This window comes from Polyodon spathula, chromosome 24 (genome assembly GCF_017654505.1).
Source record: "Polyodon spathula isolate WHYD16114869_AA chromosome 24, ASM1765450v1, whole genome shotgun sequence".
Classification (NCBI taxonomy): Eukaryota; Metazoa; Chordata; class Actinopteri; order Acipenseriformes; family Polyodontidae; genus Polyodon; species Polyodon spathula.
The window spans coordinates 9,015,320-9,033,406 of record NC_054557.1 but is presented as its reverse complement, the minus strand read 5'-3'; the positions used below and the strand labels follow the sequence as shown (position 1 = coordinate 9,033,406).

General features: G+C 37.8%; 1 protein-coding gene across 2 annotated transcripts in view; it reads left to right on the top strand.

Moving 5' to 3' along the window:
• LOC121298881 (transient receptor potential cation channel subfamily M member 7-like) overlaps positions 1-18,087 on the top strand; it is a 29,103-nt gene that overhangs the window by 6,840 nt on the left and 4,176 nt on the right. The window contains exons 10-33 of one of the 2 annotated variants that reach the window (XM_041226168.1): positions 2,330-2,464; positions 2,880-2,933; positions 3,117-3,257; positions 5,021-5,158; positions 5,351-5,631; positions 6,154-6,382; positions 6,871-7,026; positions 7,279-7,416; positions 7,793-7,921; positions 8,709-8,960; positions 9,205-9,379; positions 9,775-9,901; positions 10,659-10,840; positions 11,090-11,222; positions 11,347-12,053; positions 12,270-12,446; positions 14,018-14,109; positions 14,222-14,309; positions 14,905-14,990; positions 15,714-15,754; positions 17,214-17,239; positions 17,356-17,409; positions 17,580-17,630; positions 17,736-17,801. In XM_041226168.1, the coding sequence (XP_041082102.1) occupies positions 2,330-2,464; positions 2,880-2,933; positions 3,117-3,257; positions 5,021-5,158; positions 5,351-5,631; positions 6,154-6,382; positions 6,871-7,026; positions 7,279-7,416; positions 7,793-7,921; positions 8,709-8,960; positions 9,205-9,379; positions 9,775-9,901; positions 10,659-10,840; positions 11,090-11,222; positions 11,347-12,053; positions 12,270-12,446; positions 14,018-14,109; positions 14,222-14,309; positions 14,905-14,990; positions 15,714-15,754; positions 17,214-17,239; positions 17,356-17,409; positions 17,580-17,630; positions 17,736-17,801 (3,658 nt within the window). Of the gene's footprint in view, positions 1-2,329; positions 2,465-2,879; positions 2,934-3,116; positions 3,258-5,020; positions 5,159-5,350; positions 5,632-6,153; positions 6,383-6,870; positions 7,027-7,278; positions 7,417-7,792; positions 7,922-8,708; positions 8,961-9,204; positions 9,380-9,774; positions 9,902-10,658; positions 10,841-11,089; positions 11,223-11,346; positions 12,447-14,017; positions 14,110-14,221; positions 14,310-14,904; positions 14,991-15,713; positions 15,755-17,213; positions 17,240-17,355; positions 17,410-17,579; positions 17,631-17,735; positions 17,802-18,087 lie in introns of both variants that reach the window. The other variant, XM_041226167.1, reaches the window with a different exon arrangement.

Genomic DNA, 18,087 nt, shown 5'->3' with positions numbered 1-18,087 from the left:
CTGGCTGTGGATGGGCGTTCCCAGTGGGAGACGCACGACTGGGACTAGTGACCCAGGGCACCTGCGGGCTTGTCTGAATGTGGCCCAGAGCTGTGTGGTCCTCTGACGCTGTAGCTCTGAGGTAGCTGCATGGCGGGCCTGCAAAGTGAAAACAAGAGGTCGGCTGAGGACACACGTTTCGGAGAACGCGTGTGTTTGTCTTCGTGTCTCCCGAGTCAGCTCAGGTGTTACAGTGGTGAGCCAGGCTTAAAATTTAGGCATTTCAAATTGGGGAGAAAGTGCGGTAAAAAAAACAGCTATTGGCAATTCCAAATTCCTGATTCATGAATTGAATGAAAAAAGTGTACTTTAACAATATATTTTAGGATGCGACATCTAGGAGTAAGACAATTCATTATTTTTTTTTTATACCCCAAATGTCATCGCTCCTGTTCATCAGGGCCCTGTTCCTTGTAGCTGGCTAACTGGGTTAGCCGGATAACAGGATAACTTGACAGAAGTCTGGCTTTTTCCGTTCCTCGAAGCAAGCTTAAAGTCTAGCCGACTAAGTTACCATAGCAACACATCCTTAATCTTAAACCTGTTCCAGCGCAGGCTAACTTAGTTAGCCGGATCTGTGTATAAAAACGAGTGCTTCTGCCCATTGAAAGCACTTGACACACCACTCTAAAATGGCAACGCCCTTCCTTAGAGATCCCATAGATCAATGAGCAATTTTAATTAGATTAGCTTTTCGTAGGGAAAGAGTATTGAGAGATCGCCAAGATCCTTTGTGTCATTCAGATGTTTTGTATTTGAGCGCTATAGATTTGGTTGGCAAGGTATCATTTACCTAATAAAGCTATTTGAGCAGTACATTGCCCATACCACCCGGCACAGCCGTGCGTTGACAGTAACACAGACTATATGCATAGGGCTGCCCTCTTTTTGCTAGTGGCGCATTCCTATACTCAGTTGGCGATGCTGAAAATATCGGCAAAGCCACTGCATGCTGTGCAGTCCAAAGGGTCTACCTCGCCCTAAAGAGATTTCTTAATGTGTTCATCACATTTCCGGGACATACAAGGGGAAACGCCATCAAAGAGGGCTTCTATGCAGTCGCAGGTAATTTACTAGGTTATATGCAATTTAATGAATAGGTTATCCCATCGTTATTGTTTATTAGGTAGGCTACATTATTATGCAGAGTTCCCCAACGTCATTGGTGCTGTGGACGCAGTCATATCCCCATCAAGGCACCCTCAGGACCAAACGAGGTGGATTTTGTGAACAGGAAATCCTTTCACAGCATTAATGTACAAGTACTTATGACGTTATCACTTACATGAAATTTAAAATGAGCTACAATTCAGCAACTGATGCAAATAATCCAACATTTTAATGACAATTATACGATGCCAGTGCTAGACAGTAGGTGTCAGACTTTGGACATCATCCATGACTTGACCTCAGTTATTCTCAGACGATCTGTGACAGATCCTGCGACATCATTGTCGCATGTGCTGTGCTCCACAAATTAAAAAAAAAAAAAAAAAAAAAAAAAAAACTTACGCATTTAGCTTATCTGCAGTTTTTTTCCATGCTTCCTCTCTGGGCTTGGCAGCAGTGTTGCATTTAGTTGTGATAATGCTTTTTTATTTCTCAAAACTTTCCATTATAAGCGCTTGCTCAGTCAGGTTAAAAAGAAAAGTTGCTCTCTTTCAACGTCATCTTTCGTGAAAGTCATTGTTTCAGTTCTCTGTGATTCTCCCTTTGAGGAGCACGAGCACGCGCAATTACCCGGATTTCTTAAGTCGGAATCGAGTTAATGAGACATTTTTAGCCTGTATTCGCCGTCCAGGAACGGAGATAGCTTGACTTCAATTATCGGGTTAATCGAATCTGGCTAACCTCTGATTAGCCTGAATTAGTTAAACCAGTTACGAGGAACAGGGCCCAGATTAGCCGGCCCGCCGTGGTATTGTTCTGACCCTGAAGATTGTGTTAAAACACTGCTAGACAAAGGTCAGTATACAGCAACCAACAACACTGTACAGAATTCTGATCCCCAAGCAGATAAGAATTTGACGCATATATGGGAGCTGCTGTGAATCAAGATCAGTACATTAGGTGTACTTTATAAACAAAAATAATATCCCCCCCTCTTTAATTATCAAATCCGGTACCTTTTTGTTTTAAATTAACCCCTGCTCATGACCCTCTTCAGAAACAAATCTTGTGTGGTTACTTGTTCTTGAGAATGCACACTTAAAACATCAAGTGTTTCTGAAAACTGCTTATTGTGTAATGTGTGTGTTGAGCATAACTTTGTTCTTCTGTTTTTTCCTAGGTTGGGTCTCTGGAACAAGCCATGTTGGATGCCCTTATTATGGATCGAGTAGAATTTGTGAAGCTCCTCATTGAAAATGGAGTTAGCATGCACAAGTTTCTTACAATCTCCCGGCTTGAAGAACTTTACAACACAGTAAGCACTCAAATATATCAAGTTCCATTACTGGAGGATACTGCATGAGCGCTCATTGACTTCTGTGTTTTAGTCAAATGAGGATGACCATGCAGTAAACACAGCACTAGGAAGGTTCATATGGATAAAGTACAGTATGTTTAAAACCTATTGCTGCATTCTGGGGATTGCTTTCCTTAGATCAAGCTCTGCATTTGTTTAGCAATGCAGTGTTATCTGAAATAGTCTGACATGCAAAATCATTCTGCCATTGGATCACAATGAATGCTAGCTAGTTTAGATCCAGTCAATTTTTATTTATTTATTTATTTATTTATTATAAATATTATCCACGCTGCCACTAGAGATATCGCCTTTTAGTTCTCTATTTCATGGTAATGACTAACTGAAAATTGTTTTTTTTTTCTTAATAAAGAAACAAATTGCAACCAACTCAACGCTTTTTCACCTAGTACGGGATGTAAAAAAGGTAACGTTTTTGATTGTTACATTTTATATTTGGCTGCATGAAACAATAATTTATTTTTGCTAACAGTACAGAAACAGTAGATTACATAAATCAATAGAATTTAGAAGTATAATGTTGGCATGTACTGTATAGAATGTTGCAAAGATTCCAAAGAAGTAACAATGACTTCATTTCCCTCTCCAGGGCAACCTCCCCCCAGATTACAAGATCACACTAATCGATGTGGGCCTGGTCATCGAATATCTAATGGGTGGCACTTACAGGTGCAACTACACCAGGAAGCGCTTCAGAATTGTTTACAACAATCTTCATGGGAACAGTCGGGTATATGTTGGCCTTTAATACTTTGTACTTTCTGTAATGATCCCTTTTAAGAGATGTCAAAAGGACCTGCTGTAAATAGAATTTCACTTGCATTCTCTGCCCCTTTCAATTGTTCTGTACTGGGTGGAATAGCTCAGTTAGAGACAGCGAAAAGATTAACACTCGATACTGATACTGCCCCTTGGTAAAGAAAACTGTGAAGACAATTGTAGCCTAGAGGGCAGAAACACACGGAACAAAAGCATAGCGTACTCCATTTATTTCATGAATGTTGTATTTTTCCTAAAATGTTTTTTTTTTTTTTTTCTATCACCAAAGTTTTCAATTAGTGTAGTTCAGAAAGGTAAATATAACTGCAATCCTGTATGTGAAGCCTGAGTGAATGTATATTAGGATTCATCACTGCACTTCTGCAACTTATACTATAAACTCTTACAACTGTCAGGGTTAAATCATTCCAAGAATCATCTGCATTGATCTTTCAATTAATTACCTAGAGCAGCGGTCTCCAACCCTGGTCCTGGAGAGCCTATCCAGCAGATTTATAGGTGTATTTACATCGTCCATGGCTAAAGATCTGGAACACCTGTTAATCTTGACTAAATAAGCCAAAAATTGGTTAATTTAAGTAACAGATTGGTTCAAATGAAAACCAGCAGCCACACTAGCTCTCCAGGACCAGGGTTGGAGAGCCTTGACCTAGAGACCCTTGACCTGCTCTGTTACTGGCACATGGCCTTGTTTGTTCCAGTTGTCTCTTGGGGAAAGCTTATGAGCTCTCCAAGCCTGTCCCAGACAGTAAATCCCGTTAGTCTGTTCATCCACGTAGTCCAGTCTAGACACGTTTGTAACTGCTGATATATCTTCATAACAGCAATTTTATATGTTCAGTTTTACTGCAAGGATAAGCAAATCACAGACTAAATGTGACTGACATTGTTACAAAATATTTGCTGTACTGAATTCCAGTGAATGCTTTTTCTTTTTAAACCTGTTGCTGTCAGAATAGTACATCAAAATACAGCAGCTGTTTACCCATAAATATTATCTGTAGTTTCCAGATGTGTTTTTTTTTTTTTTTTTTTTTGCAACCTCTGCTTGCCAGCTCACTCCATTGTAGTAATAACACTGTATACTTGTGTATAGTTTTTAGATTTTCAAAGTGAAATCAATTGAATTTATTATTAGGGCTCTTTTTTTCCACAGTAAAAATAACTTTATACTGCATTTTACGGTATTTCAAGATATTTAGCAAATTTTTTTTTTTTTAAATAGTATTTATTGAAGCGGAAAAAACTTTCAAAATATAAATTGTAGACTCTCTATCTATATCTATCTATCTATCTATCTATCTATATATATATATATATAAAACAGATCAAGGGGTAGGGTCATTAATGATAGTTAGTTTGTATGATACAAAAAAGGGACAGCCCCATTCAGAGAGAGACTGACTGACTGATACCTGAACTGTTCTGATTACCTGATTTTGTGGCCTGACCCTGTTTTGTGTGGATAACCTGCTATGTGTACCTGGCCCTTGCCTGTTTACTGACCTGCTTTTGGAACTGTGGAATAATAAACCAGGTGCTTCCCTGATTTACACTGAACTTTGTTGTGTGTGAACATATTTGTATGTGTCTCTCCTGCTTTAATGTGCACGAGTTTAGACTGACCTCTTTGTTTGTCACTATATATATTGTGACAAATAAAGAGGTCGATCTAAACTTGTGCACATCATGATTTTTCTTCTTCTTCTGTAGCGGTCTGGTCGACAATCTTCCTCGGGCAGTGGATCTCAACTACGTGAAAACCACGAGGCCTTCTCCATCCGAGCAGACAAGAAGGAAAGGACAAGACACAATCATTTCATTAAGACTGCGCAACCATACAAACCCAAGGTACCTGATTAGGATATCTAAAAAACATGTGCTTAAGTGAATAGTATTAGAAACTGTGGGACCAGATCCCTGAGGTTTGTCATTTACTACCAAAAAGTCTCATCTAAAAGTAAGTATAAACAGCAGAAGTAAATCATTGATTTTGTAAATATTTCTATACTTTTTTTTCTTTTTTGGTCTGACTACCCATAGCCTGAATCCACAACTGAGCAGTCAAAGAAGACAAAAAGCATCAAGGAAATAGTGGACATTGATGACCCAGAAACGAAGCGCTTCCCGTATCCGTTCAATGAGCTGCTGGTGTGGGCTGCACTCGTGAAGAGACAAAAAATGGCCTTGTTCTTCTGGCAGCATGGAGAAGAGTCCATGGCTAAGGCTCTAGTAGCCTGCAAGCTGTGCCGCTCGATGGCTCATGAGGCAAAAAATAGTGATGTTGTAGATGATGCATCTGAAGAACTCAAAGAGTATTCAAAGTACGTAGTGCACTCGTGTATCCATGTGTACTCTTTGCTGTATAGAGCTGGGAGCTGAACATGTACTGAAGTTAACCCATGCACAATGAATGTGGGTCATGTGTACCGTGTGTGTTAATGGTAGCTATAACTGATTTGGACATCTTTGCTAATGTCATTAAATCTGTGCATCTGCTATGACATTCTGTTCTACTTGACAGTACTGACTCCTGGAATATGGTATTCCAAGATTCGAGGTAAGATAGGAGAGGCTGATGCAGAATGCCCTGAAGCATTTGTCAGTTGCCCTTGTATACATGTTGTGGAATGCATGTGCATGCTGTAAAGATATCACATTGCTAGGGTACTGTACTTAATTGGCACAAAGTCAAGTTGTGTATTTTGGCAACTCCATGATCTGTTTTGAAAGTATGTGTGAATCATAATCTTATACTGAATCATTATCAGCTGTGTTTCTTTTAAGTTCAGCTGCAGATGATTGAGTTAATTTTATAATAACGATTAATTTCTTATTTCATACAGTGAGTTTGGCAGGCTGGCAGTAGACTTACTAGAACAGTCATTCAGACAGGATGAAACGATGGCCATGAAGCTCCTAACCTACGAACTGAAAAACTGGAGTAATTCGACATGCCTTAAACTGGCTGTGTCGTCAAGGCTACGTGCCTTTGTGGCTCACACCTGCACACAGATGCTGCTGTCTGACATGTGGATGGGAAGGTTAAACATGAGAAAGAGTTCCTGGTACAAGGTACAGCCACTTTTCAGACTTCATTGCGTGGCTGGTACAGTAATTGTTATGTTTTAAACAAAGTTCTGATAGTTTTTTGTGTGGAAATATGAAGTATTTCAATTTAGTATCATTATCTATGCAACACATTCTATTAATCCTTTTCATGATGAATTCATCTTAGAGTTGGAGTTTTTTAGGAATAAGCCTATGATAATAAAATGTGCTAAAAGTTTCATTCTTATTAATTCAATTCAGCTTAATTAAAGAGATTTGTGTGTGCATACACAGTGCATTTTATTACATAGAATGTATTCCTCTATCTGTAAACTCAAATATTTAATTTTTGACACACCACAGACCACTTGCAAGTGCGGTGTAAATCACCTGTTGTAATGTATTTGTAATAAATGCTTTATAGTAATGAGCTGCATGTGTTGGATCTCGGTGTCACTCTAAACATTTGTTTTGCTTGTTTGTTGGTATTGTGCATGTTTGTCTTCCTCCAGGTTATTCTAAGTATTTTAGTCCCGCCAGCTATTCTGCTGCTGGAGTATAAAACAAAGGCAGAAATGTCCCACATTCCACAGTCCCAGGATGCCCATCAGATGACTATGGAGGACAGTGAGCACAATTTCCAGAGTCCTGCTGAGGAGATTCCAATGGTAAGTCAACATTTTGAGTTGAAGACAACAGTTTTGACTGAGTCTTTCTCAGTGCTTTCATTTCGTTGAAGACCTTGAGGAAGGCTTATTGACCAGAGTTAGTTTTTGAATTTGCAGTTTCTATAGAAATAGGTGTTCTAGCATATGAAGCCAATCCCAGGAATAAAATACTACTTTATGTGACAGTGGTGGTGTTCTTAAATTAATGTCAAATTTATTTGAGACCAAGTCCTATGTATTTTTTCATTTTAGGATGTGCTCAAGGAAGTGAGACCCTATGACAATACTGGAGTGAAAAATGACATTTACATCAGGCCAAGAAGGCTTCCAATTACCAGAAAATTCTACGCATTCTACCATGCTCCCATTGTGAAGTTCTGGTTCAACACTGTACGTTACTTACTATGAATCTGGAACAGGTTTTTATTTTACCAAATTACTCAGGGCTATGTCACTACTTCAGTGAAGGAGAACCTGCTGAGCTGAACTGTACTCTTTAAGTGACAACAGTGACAGTCTGATTGTAATTTCTGGATATTTTACTGGTTAAATGTTTTTTCTTATTTTATTCTTTTTCAACTATTTTACTTTAAGTACACATTTCATATTTTAACTGAGCATTTAGGAAGGAATAGGGCCTATCATATTTCAATTTTAAAATCTCTGTCTGGCTGTTTGTATTTAAATCACTTAACATTTTGAATATTTTTGGAATAATTATTTTTGAACAGCGTTAAAAGGTGTCCCCCTTTCTCTTGTCTGTTAGATGGCTTACTTGGGGTTTCTAATGCTGTACACGTATGTTGTTTTGGTGAAAATGCCCAAAATGCCATCGATTCAAGAATGGATTGTCATTTCCTATATTTTTACATCTGCCATTGAGAAAATTCGTGAGGTAAGATCTCACTTCAGTGTGCTACATAATAAGAGGGGTCCGTTTTAAGTTCACAGCTTGTTGTCACTGCACCACAGGGTGGCCTAGAGATAAAGGCAATGTAATTTTGGAGTATCTGCCTATTAAGGGATCCACATTTATAAATTGAATTATTTCTGTTTCCTTAATATTTATAGTATAATTCACACTATTTTAAGAGAACTTCTGAGCGTTGTTGCATTCTGTGTAATATAATGTTTTTTTTTGTTTTTGTTTTTGTTTTTTTTTTGTTTTTTATGAAGGGAGCTAAATCATTTTAGCTAAGTATACATTGGTATGGATGTTCTATTAATATAATTACGGTAATTTTAATTTCTGTATTTTTTCCAAAAATACAGTTGTGTAATGTAATTTCTAAGTTTAATCACACAACTCATTCAACTTTCTAAAAGGTATTGACAGGTACATTCTAAAAGGTATTGACAGTGTCGACCCAAGGGACTTTTTCAGCCTGAAAAAAGAAACAAGGACCAGGGGTCACAAATGGAGATTAGACAAAGGGGCATTCAGAACAGAAAATAGGAGGCACTTTTTTACACAGAGAATTGTGAGGGTCTGGAATCAACTCCCCAGTAATGTTGTTGAAGCTGACACCCTGGGATCCTTCAAGAAGCTGCTTGATGAGATTTTGGGATCAATAAGCTACTAACAACCAAACGAGCAAGATGGGCCGAATGACCTCCTCTCGTTTGTAAACTTTCTTATGTTCTTATGTTCTAACTCATTTTTTTTCTTCTTTTCTCTGTAGATCTTTATGTCTGAAGCTGGAAAAATCAATCAAAAAATCAAAGTCTGGTTTGGTGACTATTTTAATATTACAGACTGCCTTGCAATCCTCACATTCTTCGTTGGCTTTGGACTGAGATTTGGAGACCAAGACGTTTTCCTTGCTGGAAGGTTAGGGTATTGCCTGAATATCATATTTTGGTACGTGAGGCTTTTGGATTTTCTGGCAGTAAATCAACGAGCTGGACCTTACGTAATGATGATTGGTAAAATGGTAAGTGCTGTTCTCGGATATGGGGAAAAAACGATTCAGTGGCATTGTTACTCTTGCAGTGTCGAGCCATTGTGTTGTGCATGCTTTATGAAGAGACATCATTGACGACTGATGGGTAATAAATGTTGCTTTCGATTGAAATAATCTGTAGCTGGCATGAAGTCCACTTTGTTTCTGGTGCTGAAGGATTGTCCTGTAGCTTCCATGCAGGATCTGACTAGTATGTGTGTTTCTTCATTCTCAGGTGTCTAACATGTTTTATATTGTGGTGATCATGGCGGTTGTGTTGCTCAGCTTTGGAGTTCCCAGGAAGGCTATCCTCTATCCCAACGAGGACCCCTCGTGGAAGCTGGCCAAAGATATTGTCTTTCAGCCTTACTGGATGATCTTTGGTGAAGTGTATGCTTATGAAATAGACGGTAAGGAATGTTACTGTTTTACAATTTCCTATCAATGTGTGCCGCACATGGGCAGATAGCTGTATGTGTAGCACTGGCGATGAAACATGGAAATGGGACATTCATTCTGGGGTCTTGTGTGTTATTTTGACATCTATACCAATAACTGTTCTATTTGAGGAACGTTTGTGGAGTATCCTCTATGGACGTAATTGCTGTCGCACTTGCCTGTAATTCTCTGAAGCAAGTCTTTTGTGAGTTGAATTAAACCTGCATTTGTTCTAATGGGTTATGAACACTAGTGGAGTGCTACCCACTTTTATAATGTCATATTCATCTCATTATCAAGGGCAAATTATGTTGCAAAAATCTAACAAGTTTTTTGTGTTTTTTTTTGCTTTTTTTTTTTTTTCTAGTATGTGCAAACGACAGTGCAGTCCCCAAACTTTGTGGCCCAGGAGTATGGCTCACCCCTTTTTTACAAGCAGTCTACCTCTTTGTTCAGTATATTCTTATGGTCAATCTTCTCATTGCTTTCTTCAAGTAAGTACATGTCTCTAGGTTTTACTGTTAATGTGATTTTTATTACATTAGTTATATAATGACTAAATTGATTGTAGATTATTATTATTAATATTAAACCACTCATTAATCTAGACTTGTTTAATTTGTTTTGTAACCCATGACCGCCCAGATATCCTTGTATAAAACATAGATATATATATATATATATATATATATATATATATATATATATATATATATTATCATAATATATATATATATATATATATATATATTATTAGTCTTCAGGTTTTGTTTTACCTCAAGAAAAGATGGAAAATATACTATAATGTTACTTTCTGGGGCTTCATGACCTTCGTACTGACAGTTCAGTGTCACCTTGACTCAAGTTAGAAGCACCTCCATGTACCTTTGGGATACAGACATCCTGGGTGAAATCAGTATATGTGCAGGCTGTTCATTTTACAATTTAAACTACTGATCAATAAAACTTACAAAATAACAGGAAGTACAGTAATGTGGCTGTTTTCAAACGTACACCGTGTTTTCCAATTTTGGTTTCACATGACGTGTTTTTGTGAGTTGTTTCACGTACATACAGATCAAGTGTGTTCCTCAGAATCAGGAAGTGTTTGTTAATTGTCAACACCTTGAATGCGTTCACCAAGCAGAAGTAATTTGTACACTATGAATTTCTTTAAACATACAACAGCACTTGTTGTTTACCTTGGGTGAAGAACAAAGCTAACATGTGTTCTGTTCTATTTTTTTCCAGCAACGTGTATTTGCAAGTGAAAGCCATTTCCAACATCGTGTGGAAGTACCAGCGTTACCATTTCATCATGGCCTATCACGAGAAGCCTGTTCTTCCTCCTCCATTGATCAGTTTAAGTCACCTTGTATCACTGTTCTCATGTTTCTGTAGAAAGAGAAAGAAGGACAGAACTTACGGACCAAGTACGTACAGACACTCTTTTCATAAGAATTTCCTAGTATAAAAACACACAACCCTCTCACAAAACAGTAACAACAATGTCTTGAATATAAGCCTTTACGAAGAGCGCTTCACTTTATAATTGTTGTTTCGCAAAGTATCCGTGCAGTTATTTTTGTGATAATCTGCAAATGTAATTAAATACGTGTGGTTGTGCCTGATTGAATCAGTTGCAAAAAGGTTGTCATTTATTTCCATCCCTCCCTTTTCAGAATTGTTCTTGACGGAAGATGATCAGAAGAAACTACATGACTTTGAAGAGCAGTGTGTGGAAAAGTACTTCCATGAAAAGGAGGACAAGTTTCACACTGGAAGTGAAGAAAGAATTCGGGTCACTTCTAACAAGTAAAAACAGCCGCAAATTGATTAACATGATATTTTATAAACATAGTTGTTCATATATGACCTATATAACATTTACTGAAAAAAACTAAAAACATTAGCATATTAATTTTTTTTCTCTATCCAGGGTTGAGAAGATGTGTATACAGTTAAAGGAAGTAGGTGACAGAGTGAACTATATAAAACAATCGCTGCATTCCCTGGACTCTCAAATCGGCCACCTTCAAGATCTGTCAGCTCTCACTGTGGACACCCTGAAAGCCCTGACTGCACAGAAAGCATCCGAAGCCAGCAAGGTCCACAAAGAGATCACCATGGAGTTCAGCCTTTCAAAGCACCTGGGGCAGAGCACTGTCGACGGTAGCTCGCAAAAATCCTCTGCCCTCCTGAAACACAGCATTGGGACTTATTTTGGGTCGTCTTTTCCTCGGTGCGCAGACTCCATGCTGGGGGTTAGTGCTCAGACTGACCACCGAGAAAGGGATGCAGCTAGCAGGAGGTATGGCCAGGACCTTACCTCAAGCCCTGAGAGAAAAACTCTCAACATTCCAGAGGCTGGTACCTCAGGCAGTGCCTTAATCCAAAGTGCTGTATCTCCCCCCGAGCTGCGACGCAGAGGCCACACTATGATGGAGAGGCAGCTGTCCCGTCCAGAAAACCTGAGATATGCTGACTCACCTAGCTTACCAAATGTTTTGTCCCCGACTGCCAAGTTTTTTGTTAGCACCCCCTCAAAGCCTAGTGACTTTAATCAGCTGAAGTGTGCAGTCGCTGGGGACCAGGTTCCTCCTGGTTTGGCTGAAAGCCATAGTGTTGAATTTGGGGCCTTTGTTGGTAAGTATGTTAGCCTACAACTGCTTCCTAAAATTGTCATAAAGTCCCCCTCTGCTCCTACTACCGTTTGTGTTTGGCCTGCTTCCACTCCAGCTTGCATTAAAAGTGAAGGCCATGTGAACCATGCTTTCAGCAACGATGAAGGTAGTACCCCAACAACCCACAACAAACTGGGCAGGGCTTGCAAATCCCTTTCTGACTGTGTTTCTGCGACAGGGGACACTTTCCAAAGAAACAACCCTTTGCCAGCTTGCGAACTGGCAGCCGCCAACAGAGCCGTGGCAAGTGGTGGTGCACCCAGCCACCCTCAACGACAGATGGAAAAGCATAGACAGCAATTTGTTAGCCCCAAGCGACTGCTGCAAAAGCTATGGAGCATAACCAAACCTCGAGGTTGGAGCTTGCATACTGAGGTGTTTTAGGGTGTATCTGGTTGCAGGTGACCTCCCTTTCCAATGGTGCTTTGCTCTCTCCCTCCAAATACTAATCCGTTTTCACTTCCTGTTGCCCAGCTGGTCCATCCGACTTCCCTTTTTTTTTTCTTTTACATTTTCACCCATTGGCGCTTGCTTCATTAAAGGAAGGTCTTATTAGTTGTTTCCCCTTTCAATTTTATTAAGATTCAGGAGCATTCTTATTAAGCTGCTGCCCGCTTATATTTTTTGACACGGCTAGAAATTTGTTTTGAAGGATAGCAGTTGGATAGACCATATCGCCAGGAAAATAACTAACATTCGAAAGACTTTTAGTTCTGTGTGCAAAAGATGTATGATTTTTTTTTTTTTTTTTTTTTTTACTTAGATTTTCTGTCTAATTATGTTTTTTTTTTTTTTTTGTTTTTTTTACTTTGACAAAAAAATAAAAATAACAGGTAATGTCATGAATATGTTTAGAATTTGTGTATATGACAGGTCTAAGGAACACAGGAACACAGATCATGCATGTTAAATGAAGTGGCTCAAATGTAATTTTGATTTGGGGGGGGGGGTATTTACATTTCCCATATTTTTATGATTTAAAACCGTTCTGAGCAGCTCTGGGTCCTGTTTCTCCAATATTGAGTAACATTTTTTTTTTTCTCTTTTGAACTTGTCTGGAGAATCCTAACTGCCTAACATTAAACAGCATTCCTTAATCCATTCAAATTGCTTCAACTCTGCCTTCCCCACTTACTATAAAAAACAACTATATGTACAGAATTTAGATATTTTATTTAGCATCATGTAATAGTAGTACAGTGTTTCACGTTAGATTTCAAAATTTCAATTTTTTCTATTTGTCATGTTTTTCATTTAAGTTTATAGAAAACTATCAAGCAGTATGTGATTCAGTATGTTAACAACCATTATTCAGCAGGTTTCATTTCACTTTATAAAGCAGAATTAGATAATTCTATAGGGTGAGGCAAAACGTTTGGCCATATCTGTAGGTGGGGTCAGCATAGCTGAAGGTCAGGGTAACAAATCAGTATAGTGGGTACAATACCATCCAGTAGTCTGCTCAATGTGATATTTTTTTCTACATGTCCTGGACCAGTAGAGGAGATATACCACTTTATCTCTCTTTGCTTTTAATGATTTTTTCACATTGCTGTGCACTTCAGTGTAAAAACAAGAGATTTTCACCAAGCTAGGTAATGTGTGTTGTACTAATAGTACAGATAGTGGGGGACTTCTTTACACTGAAACCTCTAGGTGTTTTCCGAAAACAATTTGAGAAGTCGGCAGTGAAATTGCAGTAGGAACGATCTTCCCCCGTATTGACCCATAACATGTGGATAAAAATATCAAAACAATAGTGAATGTGTTCATAGATAAGATGTGGTATAAAGTCTAGCAACCTGTTTACTTTAATGGGTTAAAAGGTATAGGGGTATAGCATTTCAAGCCAGGAACCCAGCGATTTTGATATTTTAAATTTTAAAGTGGATCTGTGTCATTTTAACAAAAGTATCCATTTTTAAGGTCACAAAGACACTCCTGAAGTTCAGAGATCAACCACAAAAGATACAGCTAGCAAATTCAAAGATTTATTTCCATCCAAGGGCAAAGATATGGTAAGCTTTTAATGCTGTTGTATTCATAAATAGTTTAATGTAGCCAAGCACAATGTCAAAAAATAATGCCGATTCTGGCTGTGACATTTGTATTGCTATTCTGGTATCCTAGGGTGAGTATCATCCTGATTGTCAAATGAGGACGGTCAATTCATATGCCGGATTTACTGAACTTGACAGAAACCCTGTGTCTCTCACTTGTAAGTACGAATTTACTTCTTGCCATACCAGTTGTAAAAATGTAAAGCAAATTGAATGAACTAAATATTGCCCATGGTCATTTTGTCCAAAAAAAAAAAAAAATTTTAATTCTATTAATTACTGTCAACTGGCAATTTAGCCCCAACTAATAGAAAATGAATTATTGTTATCAAAGTTTTAGTTGCTCATTAAAAAGTAGATTTTATTTTGTTAGAGGAAGTTGCAAAAGTGCTACTGATTTAATTTTACCTTGATGAATTAATCGTACTAGATTCCCCCACCCATACAAGCACTAATGCAACGTTTGATTCAAACCTTTAATTTTGTAATTCATAAGTGAAACACTGTCTAGGTTGAATACAGATTACCTGTCTGGTGCAGCAGTTACTTTTGTGTTGAGGATGTGAGCTGTGTTCTGAAGATTGTTTTGTTTATGTCTTGGAAGGAAAGGACGTTGAAATGGTATAAATGACCTTGTCAAATATCGGCAAAGCAATTTTCCACTTTGAATTACTCAGCCTCATATTAACACTGTTGTCTTTTTAAGACGTGCTTCACAAGGAGGTTCAAAACGGCTTGTTTCTTTTTGAGTAGCGCTCACCAGGAGCAGCAGAGGTCGAAGCAGAGTCTCTGCTGAAGACATTGTACACCAGGAGGGTCAGAAAGCGTCGTTGCTGCCGGTGTGTGAATTTAACTGCTGCTGCTGCTACCGCCTTTATAAATTCAAGTAATAGTGACAACAGGAATCCGTTTTTCTAAAGACTGTACAGCAGCCCTAAAATCTATCAAACACAGGCTGTAATAAAGCAAACAAATTTACTTTAAAAAAAAAAAAAAAAAAAAAAAAAAAAAAAAAATTCTGCCTTTGTGGCATTTCCATGGACCTGAATTACAGTGTATATTTTCAGATAAACCAAGACATAGACCTTAAGTGAAAATTTGTTAATCTGATATCCTGTTATACCCAACTCATGGCAAGACACATATTTTTGGGGTGTTAGGCCTATCTTAACACACAGGAGTTTTTAAACATTTTAAAAAAAGCCTTGGGCTTGGCAGAAATCAGATGGAGTTGGCTGCCTTATTTAGTGTAACATTAAATACTGCACACCTGTGTGAAAACATCCAAGTTAATGTTTACCCAAATAAGTTATTTAGAATGACTGTAAATGACTTGATAGTGTGTAAACTTTGAGAATGTATTTACATATAAATGAAGATAGTATTGCTTGCTTTATTTACTGACAATAAGATTCTTCTGTTGTAAGATAACAAGATAGCAGTATATATGTATGATAGTATTCCATTTTTTTTTTTTTTCTTATGTTAAATGTTTGTCAAGTGCATTTTTAAAGCTATATCCTTTGTGTCAAATAACTACTGCGGTTTCTGCTTTCATGTAGGCTTGGATACTAGGAAAGACTGCAGCAGCAAACAGTCTGTTGTAAGTATGGATGTAATTCACAAAGACTCCTCCCCCTCCCCCGTTGATTTAAAAAAGGAGTCATAAATACTTGGAATTTTCTATACATTCGACAAACTTTACAAATGACTTTCCTAAATAGGAAAATTATAGCTGCTTTTAATGTCTGAGAATTAGTATCCCATCACTCCACAAAGACTAGATTTGGAGGTGAATCTTGACAGGACTGGGGGTAATTGCTAAACGCCCAGGTGCTTGGGTAACTGGCCTCACAGACTTGTTGCACATTAACTAACTGGATGCCATTTCTTGGTACAAAGGGGAATTTGTTGCCAGGAGGTGCTCAGAGCTCTGATAAATTTGTCTATTCAACAGAAATTGCCCAGGATTGTGGCTCGGTGTTTGGGACTAAACACTGTCCTTAAATATCCATGTGTGCGATACTGTATTCAGACTTCTGGAAGGCAGGCTTTTTCTTTTAATGAGGAATTTATCTGGTTGCAGCAGGATTAAAAATAAATAAATAAATACATTTCAAAAATGAATTTTATTCCGTGACACGTTTTGCCAAGCAGTTTTTAAGTTGTTTTTATCGTTGCATTCATGTGGTACACCATGTTTAGTCAGCAATATAACAAGGTGTACAGCTATGCTCTGAGCATTCACTGTGCTGGATTTATAAAGGAAAGAATTGTAGACAGGGTAGCAGTGGCCAGCTGCCAATGTAATATTAGGGTCTCCATGGCAAAAGAAAACAAAACAGCTATTCAGTAAAATAAATTTAGACAGTCACTTAAACTTGGCAAGCTGTAGGGCTTGGAAGCAGAGCTATTTTGTATTAAAATGACTTTGTCCAAAAACTGCTAATCTGCAGTTGCTGAGATAAATACCACTCCTGTTTTAGATTAATTCTTTAGTGGTTGGTTTCACAGAACCCGATCAGCACTAGTCTTGGGCTACCTTGCTTAAGGTAACGTTAGGTTGTCCAGGATTAGTGCTAACTTGGTCTGTGCCAAAATAATGAAAATGCAACTGTGGGTTTAGGTTTGTGTAAAAATATGACAAAATTGTTGGTATCCTAGTTTAAGGATTTCAATATGTGGCAGTATTAAATCAGCCCCCATTTAATTTACTGAGTTTGAAAACTTAGTTGCTTTGTCACTGGTGCCATTTTTCTTATGTTGAATGCACTGTATCTTGGCTAGTGTATTCTACAGTACTTCACTTTAGGATATGCAGATATTGACCATGTGACTTTACACACAAATTTTAATTTTATTTGTAGCTTGAAAAATCAGCAGATCCTGCATTAAGACCCAAAAGATTACATTTTTCACGCAACCAGAGCAGATCCTTAAAATAAACTAACTGTCAGTTAAATGCAAAATGATCTATGACCAATTTTCATTGGAAATTGTCTGCTGATTTGACTTTACCTTATGAAAACGTTGCTAATTTATTATAATTTGTTATATTGCAGACCCCCTGGAGAAGAAACCTTAAATGGTAAGCCTTAAGATGTATTTTTCTTTTTTATATACCCCACTGTGTCTGTATTTGTGTTAAACTCAGTATACATGTTCTGTTATGTATGCATTGTTTATTTTGTGTTTTGTTTCTAGTTGCAGCAAGCCTTTACTCATCTCGACATGCACATCTCGGGGGAAGGAAAGACTGTGAGTATATGAATTGGTGCTTCACAGTGTATCCCATTAAATGCAAAATCATCTTTTCAAAGCTGTCAGATTTGGGGGCTTGGTGATTTACATGATGGTTCTTAATGAGGGAACACTGTCATGTAACTACATTATTTGAAATCCCATCATTTTGTTTCCTTGCCTTTAAGCTATTGGTTCTCCTTTCAAGCCAACCTTGGACATTGGTTATCAATTCTCAGGTCAGTCGTTTTAGCTTATTGTTTTGAAATTTTAAGTTGAAGCACACACCTGTCTCCATGTAAAAGTTGTTTTTTTTTACAGAAATCTTGTTCTTTTTAATACAGCTGTTGAGAGGAATAATTTGATGCGGTTAGCTCAGAGTATTCCATTTATCCCAGTCCAACCAAGAGGTAAAACCTTTTTTCTTCCTGCATTGTATGTTTAAATGAAATGAGTAAAATGCATGTTTGTGTTTTAGTACAGTACAGTAGATTTTTTTGCAAAGGGAAAAGTCACCAATGATATTAAAAAACAAACTAATTGTCTTAATTATTTTTTAGTGCAGGTGTACATTATTTTCATATTACTGCATTCTATCCATTGTTTGGCCTTATGTGGTCTTTCCTCACAAACCAACATTGTTGGCTTACCAGTTTGTTTACTTTTATCTAAGGTAGTTGAGTTTCTGGCACAACT